The sequence below is a fragment of the Hippopotamus amphibius genome, chromosome 1, assembly GCF_030028045.1.
Source record: "Hippopotamus amphibius kiboko isolate mHipAmp2 chromosome 1, mHipAmp2.hap2, whole genome shotgun sequence".
In the NCBI taxonomy this organism is placed as follows: Eukaryota; Metazoa; Chordata; class Mammalia; order Artiodactyla; family Hippopotamidae; genus Hippopotamus; species Hippopotamus amphibius.
This window is the reverse complement of record NC_080186.1, coordinates 100,225,400-100,237,603: the sequence shown is the minus strand read 5'-3', so window position 1 is coordinate 100,237,603 and position 12,204 is coordinate 100,225,400. Positions and strand designations below refer to the sequence as shown.

The following is a 12,204-nucleotide window of genomic DNA, read 5'->3' as shown; positions in this document are numbered from 1 at the left end:
GGACAGAATTGAGTAAAATTTTCAAGTCAGTGCCTGATGCACAAAGGAGGGAAAACTACAGTTTTGTACCAGTGTATTCAAGTTATTCAAATTTGAATTTGGTAAATGAAAGGCAGTTTTAGTGGTTGAGAGTGTCAGCTATAGTTCGTACGGAAGTAGAATGTATGAAAGTTCAAGGTTACCGTCTTATGATTGTTTGTTAACATTTTATGTATTTATGTTAGTGGGATTCTTCTCTTCCTGTTTTATAAATAGCAAGGTATTGGCTATTTCATATTTGCAATCAAAACTTTCATAACTGCATGGAGGCTTATGCCTGTTTCTAAAACATCTAACAGCTATTTTTTTAAAAAGGAATGAAAATGTTTTATTCCTTTAACTGTATACAGTAGGAAATGGTTTTGAGGAAAACCTATGGAAGGGGTGTATCTGAATTCACATTTGAAATAATTAAGTTATAAGTGAAACTAAATGCTTCTAAGCTTCCTACTGTTTCAAAAGATAATAATATTGGTTGCAGCATTGGTTTTTTGCACATTGTTCTTGAGAAGCTTAAGATTAAATAGAACTAATGTGCCATATTTGACACTAACCAGCAGTCATCTATATCAGATGTTTCTGTATCACATTCATGTCATAGAAAGTAAAGGAGATTTCCATCTAGGTTAATAAACTGTCCTTTATAAACTTAATTTAAAATTACCAAATACTTAATCCATTCTTTATCTATACACGTAACTTGTTTGGACCAAATTGAGTGGTCAGGTCTGCCAAAACAGAATTTGTACATTTGACAAAGGTTTAATTTTAATTACTCGGTTAAGTGCCCAGTTGGATGAATTTCTGTAACAGTTGGTAATTCAGAGATGTAGGATAAGTCGATAACCTAATGATGCATTTCTCTTATTCAGGATAAAAGAAGTAAATGAGACTAACAAACGAGTAGAACAGGAAATTAAAGTGGCCATTTTCACCCTTATCAATGAAATTAATAAGAAAGGAAAATCTCTCTTACAGCAGCTAGAGGTATGGTTCAAAGCCAAAATAAAACAAAAACTGCTTCTCTTGCTCTTTAGCTGTTTTTAATGTTTATTGAAAGCTATTTTAGATTGGTTGGGGCGGGGTATGAAAGTAAAGTCAATTAAAAAAATTTTTTGTGTGTTTTTTATTGGAAAATAGACATTTTTCAAGTTAGTTACTTTGCAGCCCAGTTTAACATTTTAGCTGTATCAGTTAGGAGACAGTGTTGTCCTCTTAGGAATGAAAGAATTGTTACTAATATGTGATATGAATGAAGACAAAGCTGACCTGCTACATTGCCTATTCTCCTCTCTCAAGATGGGTCCTCAGTTTAACTTTTACGTATGAACGTATATTGGGAGTCTTACTATCTCGTGTATGCTTCACTTCAATTTTTAAATGTTACATGGTTTTGCTAAAAATGCTGCTCATTTTGAAATTTATAAACTTTATATTTACTAATAATTTTGTTGCGTTAGGTCTTTTTGTTGCATATTTTGAGATTAATATGTGGATGTAAATTTCTAGGTGAGAATCCAGTCAATTTGTGAAATCTAAGTTAAGTTTTAATTAAAGATTCTACTGACCATAAGTTGATTGGTTCTCAAAATTTTGTGCTTTTAAGTTGGCTTAGATGATACTGGGTTGTGTTTAAAGCATGGTTGAATAGTAACAATTTAAATTACATGAATATTTGATTATTTAACTTTTAATTGCTATTAACTTCAGGTTTTTCATAGTAGATTTTTTTTCTGTTCCATTCCTTCATAGAAAATTGTTGAACTATTAGAAGACCAGTTACATATAAATAAAATAATGTCAGCAGGATATTATTTCTGAATTTCTGTCTTGAAATACATCTTGCCATTGAGACACAATTGCGAAAAGTACGCTCACACATATTGTTAAATTTTGAGGTCTCTTGCGATTATTGTATATGCAGTCAAGTTGCATTTAACCCTAATAGGTTTTTGTTTTCAAAAGGATGTTGTAAATGGAGAGCATGAGCAAGCAACTATTTTTGACACCTTTTAACTTACAGTAAATACATTTTAATTATAGATCTAAAGTAATGTTCTGAAACCATTTCAAGAACTTTTGAATTAAAAGATGCCTCTTAATGCTAAAATATACACAAACGCCTAATGATAAATCCACCACATATTTCTAACTTGCTAATAATTTAAGCAATAGATGTTTTGTAGTGCACTAGGTTTTTAAACTTTGTAAAATATAGGTTTTCCTAAGCTTTAGAAAAGGGGTGATTTCCAGGGATGTTGTAAATGAAACTGGCAGTTGAATATTTTTATCCATTGATTTACATTATAAAATGAACAACTTATTTCCTTATGGAAAAAATTGTTCAGTAAACCAAGATGAATCATTTTTATAAGAAAGTGGTTGAGAATAAAGAGGCAAGTTGTTTAGTATGCTGAATGTCAAAGGACATACATAGGACATCAGCTGTTCCTTCTGGGAATTTTTGTTCCCAGAAAGCAGTTTATTTTTTCTTTGCAGCATTTTCCTCAAATTGGTCTTTCCTTCTACCCTCACTTACTCCCTTGTTCTTTATGAACTTTTGTCATGTGAGAAGCTTCCCTAGCTCTACTCTAAGAACTCTGGAATTCATACCTTCTCCTTTTGTCTTAAATACTGAAAAGAAGATATTTTAACTTCAGCCTCATGCCACACCAGTTAGGTGGCACTGGTAACACAAAATTTTCTTTGGCCTGAGAAGTGTATTGAGTTAAGATTATATAAAATTATTTCTGAAGGTCAGCTCATATGTCATAGGCTCTATATATTCGATTAGCCTAATAGAAAGACACTGTTTTTAGCAAAGACTTTTCCTCTTCTGCAGGGAAGGGGAGATTTCACTCACATTAATTTCTGTATGTAGAATGTCTATTATGGACTAGAGAATGAAGTTTTAGTCCCACTTTTGTTAGTGACTTTTTCCATTATCATAGACTCATTGAATAATGAGGAGCTTATTAAGTTATCCCATTTTTAAAAAGAAATATAGGTGTTGTGTTCACTTGTGATAGAAATTGAGTTGATTTTTTTATATAGAATTCTTCAGTGAACCTCTTGTTCTGTTTCAGAATGTTACAAAAGAAAGACAGATGAAGTTACTACAGCAACAGAACGACATCACAGGCCTTTCCCGGCAGGTGAAGCATGTTATGAACTTTACAAACTGGGCAATTGCAAGTGGTAGCAGCACGGCACTACTGTACAGCAAGCGACTGGTGAGACACATAGTATTTTATTTTTCTTTAAATTGATTTTATTAAGATATTGTTTATATTCAGTGGACTGCACCTGTTTAAAGTATAATTTTGAATTTTAGTAAAAGTAATCATCACATCAAAATACAGAAAATTTCCATCACCCACAAAAGTTTTCTTGTTTTTCTCTATCCCTGACCTTAGGCAACCATTAGTCTGATTTGTGTCATTTTCTAGAATTTCATATAAATGGAATCATACAGTAAATTTTGAGTCAATCATAGGTTTTAAAGATACCTAGTAGTATAATGTAGTTTATCACCAGAAATGGCAGAAATTCAAGCATGTGCATTCAGTTGCTAATATAGTTTTTTAAACACTGATACTGTCTCATCTGAGATGGACACTGTGGGGCTACGTGAACTTTCATGCCTTTATTTTGTATGTTTTCTCAAGTGATATTTAATTTTAAGACTAATGTGAATTTTTTCCCTTTAAGATTACTTTTCAATTGCGCCATATTTTGAAAGCACGGTGTGATCCTGTCCCTGCTGCTAATGGAGCAATACGTTTCCATTGTGATCCCACCTTCTGGGCAAAGAATGTAGTCAATTTAGGTGAGAAATAATTAGTTTTATGGCTATAACTTGGAATACTGAATTAGGAGGAGAAAGCATCTAAAACAAATTTTAGATACTTAAAGGTTTTAAACTTCATTCTAATATGTAAGCTTTTTGGAAAATATGTTCTTCATTGGAAACTCACTTCAGCTATGTTCATTACATCTTTAAGAATGTTGAGGGTCTCCTCTGTAAAGTTTTTAAAAATATGTATCATTTCTAACTTTTTCCCCACATCTTTTAAAATTGATACTGACTGTTACATATCAAAAACTTATAGCAAATGGGTCTTTAGTCTTTGGAAGAATTTCTTACATGCGTAGTAGCTTATGTATTAATTGTGCAAAATTGCTCACTTGAGGAGGACCTCCAGTATGCCGATGTGTCCAGATGCCATGTTCTAAGGAATGTTTGATAGATAAGAGTAGCTCTTTTCACATGGAGGACAAATGGACTTTGCTTTTGTTGCTCCACAGTGTGGACCTAAGGACTGTAGGTGAAAGTTACAGATAGACATACAAAAGCAGCTCAGTTTAAAATAAAACAAAACAATCCCCCCTCCGCCAGCTAACCAACAATTAGAGCTATCTGCAGATTGGGTAAACTCATTTTCAAAATAGTCATGTCCTCACCATTGGAAGCTGTAAAAGCAGAAGTGGATGGCCTTTTGTAAAAAAAGTAATCTTCGTGTATATTCAAGTTTGGCTATACTTTTAGATCAGGCATTGGCAAACTGTTTTTGTGTGACATGGTAGCTAAGTTTGGTTTTTACGTTTAAAAGGGTTGTAAAAACAAACAAGTAAAACACAAAGAGTATGTGACAGATCTTATGTGGCCTGTAAGGCCTGAAATATCTGGCTTATTACAGGAAAAAGATTGGCCAACTCTACTTTAGATTAAACTTTCCTAAAATTTGCCTTCTATTCTTAGAAAGTAGCTGGCTCTGTAAAAAGGAGAATTTGTCATTTCCAAGGATGTAAGTAGTTTAAAATATTCAGCATTTCCACAGAAGACAGTTTTGTAGCAATCAATATAGCACTGTGCCACGCACATTTTGATAATCCAAAGGCAAATGGAATCAGTATTAGCAACCTTGAATATCCTTGAATCTTCTCAGGGGAGAATCGATTTAGACTGACTAGATGGGCCTCCTCTAGTAATACCTCTTTCAGCTCTTCAGTTATCTGTACATCTGTGTAAAAAATAGGGCAGATAATATATCATTCTGAGTAATCAAGTCAGTTAATTGGCTTTGGACTATATTAGGTTCCTGATCTTCATCATGTTTAAACCTAGCTCCCATCCCTGCCATGCTGTTGGAAGCTTTGAGTCGTAATAGTTGTCAGAGGAAAGAGGAAAATACAATGATTAACCCACAAAGTAGATGTTAGTTGATTATATGCAAATTATTCTCTTTTTTTAAATCCTTTAGGTAATCTAGTAATAGAGAGTAAACCAGCTCCTGGTTATACTCCTAATGTTGTAGTTGGGCAAGTTCCTCCAGGGACAAACCACATTAGTAAAACCCCTGGACAGATTAACTTAGCACAGCTTCGACTTCAGCACATGCAGCAACAAGTGTATGCACAGAAACATCAGCAGTTGCAACAGATGAGGATGCAGCAACCACCTGCACCTGTACCAACAACAACAACAACAACAACACAGCAGCACCCTAGACAAGCAGCCCCTCAGATGTTACAGCAACAGGTGAGTATTATATCACTACACTATTGATATAAATTATGAAGACCTCAAGATTACACTGTCTTATATTAGATGAGTTACACATTTCAAAGTTACTAATAGGGACAGAGCTCAAAAGTCAGTTTAAACATTTGCCTTGGGTATGGCAGGGATGTGGGGGAGGTGTGAGGAAGGACAAGAAGTAAATACTTACGATGGGAAACAAAATTAACTCAGTAGTACTGTGGAGGTACATACATTTTTATCCCTCTATACCAGATCTTTTTTGTTTTACACCTCATGTTGTTTCTGTCGTTCAAATCATTCCCGTCCTTTTATCTTTCCTGCTCTCTCCTCTCCGTCCAAATCATAACTATTAATCCAGGTTTGATTAAGTTAATGCTGAAAGGCTTTAAAACACACATATACTGAGAGAAGGAGATTGGGGCAAGAAATGAGGAGAATGACTTACACTTTTACTTATGCCAGTCTATCCTGACAAAATTATTTTTATCATAATGTTTTATAATTGAAAGATAAATTTGTAAATATTATATAAATGCAATTTCTACCTTTTGCAGCCTCCAAGATTGATCAGTGTGCAAGCAATGCAAAGAGGCAACATGAACTGTGGAGCTTTCCAAGCCCATCAGATGAGATTGGCTCAGAATGCTGCCCGAATACCAGGAATACCCAGGCACAGCGGCCCTCAGTATTCCATGATGCAGCCACACCTCCAAAGACAAGTATGCCTAGAGTTACATTTGTAAGAATCATATAATTTTAAAACTAAAAGACAGCAATTTTCTTAAGCAGTTGTTGGGGGAGGGAGGGGTGGTCATAGATACCTTTGAGAATTTGATTAATGCTTTGTATCTTCTTGTCCTAGAAAAATACACATAAAATTTATATTACATTTTAAGAGCTTCTTCATTGTATACTTTGGGTTGAGAACCCCCAATCTAGTCTAGCCAATTCATTTTACGGAAGTGAAAAACAAAGGAGCTTGTTGTGTACTCACAATCCTAATGATGGTAAAATTAAGATTAAAACTTTAATTTCCTAAAATTGTTCCTCTGCTCTTTTAATGTGACATTTTGACTTTTTTTTTTTCCTTCTCTTTATTCAGTGTTGTTCCTTTTAGGATGGATATGCCTATTCTTAAAAATAAGTATGTTTAGAGGCATGTTTTCTAATCTTTGCCTGAGTAGTAGATTATATTTGTATAGGAGGTATAATTATAAAAATGAGTCTACTTTTACATAGGATTTCTTGTTATTAAAAAAAAGTCATTTTATAATTGTTAGAGTGATGTTTCTCAAAGCATGATTTAAAGACCATCAGTGACGGGGCACCTTGTCCAAAATAGATTCTGAACCATATCTACTGAAACAGAATTTCCAGCGAGGGAGTACTCAGAAATATGTGAACTTTTACTGACTCAGATCCATCTGCATACTAAAGTTGGACAGATACTGTCATAGAGCAGTGGTCCTTCAACTTTTTGGCCCAGTTACCTCTGGAAAGACTTGAAAAATAAACACTCCCTCACATTTGAAGGTTAACATTTGAAACTTCCATTACAAGTTTAAGTTTAAATAGTTGCAAAGGACATACTGTCTAGCATATTGTAAATATTGACATTATAAAGTAAAACCCTTACATTATGCTTGCAAATGGGTCCCAAATACGGTAGCAAGTTCTTTTTTGACAGTCAAAATTGTACAATCTCTTTTCTCCTTGGACTTGAATTTCTCTTCTACCTTTACAGAATTGTATCTTAATATATTTATGTTTGATCGATTTATGAATCAGTTTGCTGAAATTTTCTGCTGGAAAGATATCTATTTCAATTTGAAAATTCTTAAGTTTCCAGTTTATAATGCTATTATTAAGCTTTAAAAGTTTTTCTTTAGACCAGATTTTCATTACAATTATTCCTATACAATTGTTTAAATAAGATAAATATATTTACATGATTTAAGAATATTAGATAACAAAAATAAAATTCTTTTAGATATACATTTCTTTATGTGATAGATGGAGCCTTTTTCTCTTCCTGTTCATTTATGCATGTTTGTATGTCTGTTACCTTGTATTGTTAGAGTAAGTCAGAATTCAACACCGATTTTTATTACTAGTTCTTTTTTTGTTTGTTTTCATGTGATGCTTGGGAAACTTGTTCACAAAAATATGTATCTGGGAATTCAAAACTATTTTAAATAAGTTGACAACTTACTCAGGTCTTTCTTCGTTTCTGTTGATTGCCAAGCATCAGAACCCATGCAAAGATTCCTTACCCAGGTTTCAGAGCCAGACACTGTCAGCAATTTGACACCTTTCTTTTCTTTTCTTTTCTTTTTTTTTTTAGAACTTTTATTGAGATACAGTTAACATACAATAAACTGTATATATTTAGAGAGTACAATTTGGTATCCCAATATCCCAATTCATTCCCCCCCAACCCTCCCCGCTTTCCCCACTTGGTGTCCATATGTTCTCTACATCTGTGTCTCTATTTCTGCCTTGCAAACTGGTTGATTTGTACCATTTTTCTATAGTCCGCATATATGTGTTAATATACGGTATTTGTTTTTCTCTGACTCACTTCGCTCTGTTATGACAGTCTTCAAGTCCATCCACGTCTCTAGAAATGTCCCATTTTCCTTGCTTTTTGCAGCTGAGTAATATTCCATTGTATATATGTGCCACATCTTCTTTATCCATTCATCTGTTGATGGACATTTAGGTTGCTTCCATGTCCTGGCTATTGTAAATAGCGCTGCAGTGAACATTGGAGTGCATGTGTGTTTCTGAATTATGGTGTTCTCTGGGTATATGCCCAGCAGTGGGATTGCTGGGTCATATGGCAACTCTATTTTTAGTTTTGCAAGGAACCTCCATACTGTTCTCCATAGTGGCTGAATCAATTTACATTCCCACCAACAGTGCAAGAGCATTCCCTTTTCTCCACACCCTCTCCAGCATTTACTGTTTGTAGATTTTCTGATGATGCCCATTCTGACCAGTGTGAGGTGATACCTCATTGTAGTTTTGATTTGCATTTGTCTAATAATTAGTGATGTTGAGCAGCTTTTCATGTGCCTCTTGGCCATCCGTATGTCTTCTTTGGAGAAATGCCTATTTAGGTCTTCTGCCCATTTTTTGATTGGGTTGCTTGTTTTTTTGATATCGAGCTGGATGAACTGTTTATGTATTTTGGAGATTAGTCCTTTGTCTGTTGATTCGTTTGCAAATATTTTCTCCCAGTCTGAGGGCTGTCTTTTCGTCTTGCTTATAGTTTCCTTTGCTGTGCAGAAGCTTTGAAGTTTCATTAGGTCCCACTTATTTATTTTTGTTTTTATTTCCATTACTCTAGGGGGTGGATCAAAAAAAGATCTTGCTGTTATTTACATCAAAGAGTGTTCTTCCTATGTTTTCCTCTAGCAGTTTTATATTGTCTGGCCTTACATTTAGGTCTTTAATCCATTTGGAGTTTAGTTTTGTGTATGGTGTTAGGGAGTGTTCTAATCTCATTCTTTTACATGTAGCCATCCAGTTTTCCCAGCACCACTTATTGAAGAGGCTGCCTTTTCTCCATTGTTTATCCTTGTCTCCTTTGTCATAGATTAGTTGACTGTAGTTTATCTCTGGGCTTTCTGTCTTGGTCCATTGATCTATATTTCTGTTTTTGTGCCAGTACCATACTGTCTTGATCACTGTAGCCTTGTAGTATAGCCTGAAGTCAGGAAGCCTGATTCCACCAGCTCCCTCTTTCCTTCTCAAGATTGCTTTGGCTATTCGGGGTCTTTTGCGTTTCCATACAAATCGTAAAATTTCTTGTTCTAGTTCTGTGAAAAGTGCCATTGGTAATTTGATGGGGATTGCATTGAATCTGTAAATTGCTTTGGGTAGCATAGTCATTTTCACAATGTTGATTCTTCCAATCCAAGAACATGGTATGTCCCTCCATCTGTTTGTATCGTCTTTGATTTCTTTCATTAGTGTCTTATAGTTTTCTGAGTACAGGTCTTTTACCTCCTTGGTTAGGTTTATTCTGAGGTATTTTATTCTTCTTTGTTGCAATGGTGAATGGAATTGTTTCCTTAATTTCTCTTTCTGCTCTTTCATTGTTAGTGTATAGAAATGCAAGAGATTTCTGTGTGTTAATTTTGTATCCTGCAACTTTACCAAATTCATTGATTAGCTCGAGTAGTTTTCTGGTGACATCTTTAGGATTTTCTATGTATAATATCATGTCATCTGCAAACAGTGACAGTTTTACTTCTTTTCCAATTTGGATTCCTTTTATTTTTTTCTTCTCTGATTGCTGTGACAAGGACTTCCAAAACTATGTTGAATAGTAGTGGCGAGAGTGGACATCCTTGTCTTGTTCCTGATCTTAGAAGGAATGCTTCCAGTTTTTCACCATTGAGAATGATGTTTGCTGTGGGTTTGTTGTATATGGTCTTTATTATGTTGAGGTAGGTTCCCTCTATGGCCACCTTCTGGAGAGTTTTTTATCATAAATGGGTGTAGAATTTTGTCAAAAGCTTTTTCTGCATCTATTGAGATGATCATGTGGTTTTTATCCTTCAGTTTATTAATATGGTGTATCACATTGATTGATTTGTGTATATTGAAGAATCCTTGCATTCCAGGGATAAACCCCACTTGATCATGGTGTATGATGCTTTTAATGTGTTGTTGGATTCTGTTGGCTGGTATTTTGTTGAGGATTTTTGCATCTAAATTCATCAGTGATATTGATCAGAGCAGAAATAAATGAAATAGAAACAAAGAAAACAGTAGCAAAAATCAATAAAACTAAAAGCTGGTTCTTTGAGAAGATAAAATCGATAAACCTATAGAAAGACTCATCAAGAAAAAGAGGGAGAGGACTCAAATCAATAAAATTAGAACGGAAATAGGAGAAGTTACAACAGATACCACAGAAATAAAAAGCACCATAAGAGACTACTGCAAGCAACTATATGCCAATAAAATGGACAATCTGGATGAAATAGACAGATTCTTAGAAAGGTATAATCTTCCAAGACTGAATCAGGAAGACCTAGAAAATATGAACAGACCAATCACAAGGAATGAAATTGAAACTGTGATTAAAAATCTCCCAACAAACAAAAGTCCAGGACCAGATGGATTCACAGGTGAATTTTATCAAACATTTAGAGAAGAGCTAACACCCATCCTTCTCAAACTCTTCCCAAAAATTGCAGAGGAAGGAACACTCCTAAACTCATTTTATAAGGCCACCATCACCCTGATACCAAAACCAGACAAAGATACGACACCTTTATTTTCAACTAAACCTTTGTCTGTCTCTTTCAGGAGGTTTTGTATTTGTTTTTTTACCCTGGGGCTATATGTTAGATAAGATTGGGAATGAGTTAGAGATGTGCTGTTTTGTATTTTATTTTTGGAGGAGAAGGGCAGTTGTGAAAGAAGTAGCTGGAAAAAAGAACTCACAGAGCATGGCACATCTTAGGTAAATTGGGTTTTCTTCAGGAAAAAAAAAGTATATATGAAGGTTGATTATCTAGACTTTAATTTCCTTAAAAGTATTCACATATCCGTGTACCCCTTAGTACTTGGAAAGCCTTCAGGTATTACTGGGGCAGATACACCCTTTGGAAAGGTGCAAAAGCTACATAAGCAGAGTAACCAAGCATCTCAGAACACTGTCCTTAGTCTTTTGGGCCCCTACAGAAATCAGTGAATGTTAGAATTTTAAGTTTTTAAATACTTCAGATGATTTATATATGTGTAGTAATTTTTTTCCCAACGATTTTACCTATATATTATCTTAAATGATCCTCATAACAGTCCTCATAAAGACAGGTATCCATTTTCGTTTATCATTATCCACATTTCTAAATTACCAAGATTGTGATTTGGCCTGAAGTAACATAGTATTAAGAGTCAGGACTCGATGCCATGTTTCCATTTGTAAATTTGTTGTTCTTTCTACTATATCATTTACATAATACATGATTATACAAATAATTATTTTTATTTTAAAAAAGACAAAAGTGTCAAAGTGAAATATAGACAGAACAGTGGCTTTCCTTGTCTGATGTTTCAAAACTTTAGGGGCTTCCAGATCATCTATTTACATACGTCTTTGTTATGAAGTAAAATCATCCCACCAGACTGGCAGGGTACAATCATTGTCAAGTCTATTTTTTTTCTAAATACTACACAAAAAGGAATAGAAAAATGAAAAGGCTAAGTTTGAATTTTATTTTATTTTTCCTGCAGAAGTTTGAGAGGGCCTGCTTCTTTGTCTCTTAGCCACAGATATCAAACATTGAACTTGTATATCCTTCCTAAACTGAAAATTGTTGTCAAGGTATTGTTCATATTAGGATATCCTGGCAGATCAAGTAATGATAGCATCTTCTTTCCTAACAGCACTCAAACCCAGGGCATGCTGGACCCTTTCCTGTTGTGTCGGTGCACAACAACCCCGTCAATCCAACCAGCCCTACTACAGCTACTATGGCGAATGCAAATCGAGGTCCCACCAGCCCATCTGTTACAGCAATAGAATTAATTCCCTCAGTTACCAATCCAGAAAACCTTCCGTCGCTGCCAGATATTCCACCCATACAGGTTTGTATTTA

At 34.6% G+C, this 12,204-nt stretch overlaps 1 protein-coding gene across 3 annotated transcripts in view; it reads left to right on the top strand.

The window, feature by feature from the left end:
- TRIM33 (tripartite motif containing 33) overlaps window positions 1–12,204 on the top strand; it is a 125,369-nt gene that overhangs the window by 80,450 nt on the left and 32,715 nt on the right. For all 3 annotated transcript variants that reach the window (XM_057710550.1, XM_057710544.1, XM_057710481.1), the window contains exons 6-11: window positions 912–1,026; window positions 3,126–3,272; window positions 3,751–3,868; window positions 5,304–5,581; window positions 6,139–6,303; window positions 11,993–12,193. In XM_057710550.1, the coding sequence (XP_057566533.1) occupies window positions 912–1,026; window positions 3,126–3,272; window positions 3,751–3,868; window positions 5,304–5,581; window positions 6,139–6,303; window positions 11,993–12,193 (1,024 nt within the window). The remainder of the gene's footprint in view (window positions 1–911; window positions 1,027–3,125; window positions 3,273–3,750; window positions 3,869–5,303; window positions 5,582–6,138; window positions 6,304–11,992; window positions 12,194–12,204) is intronic.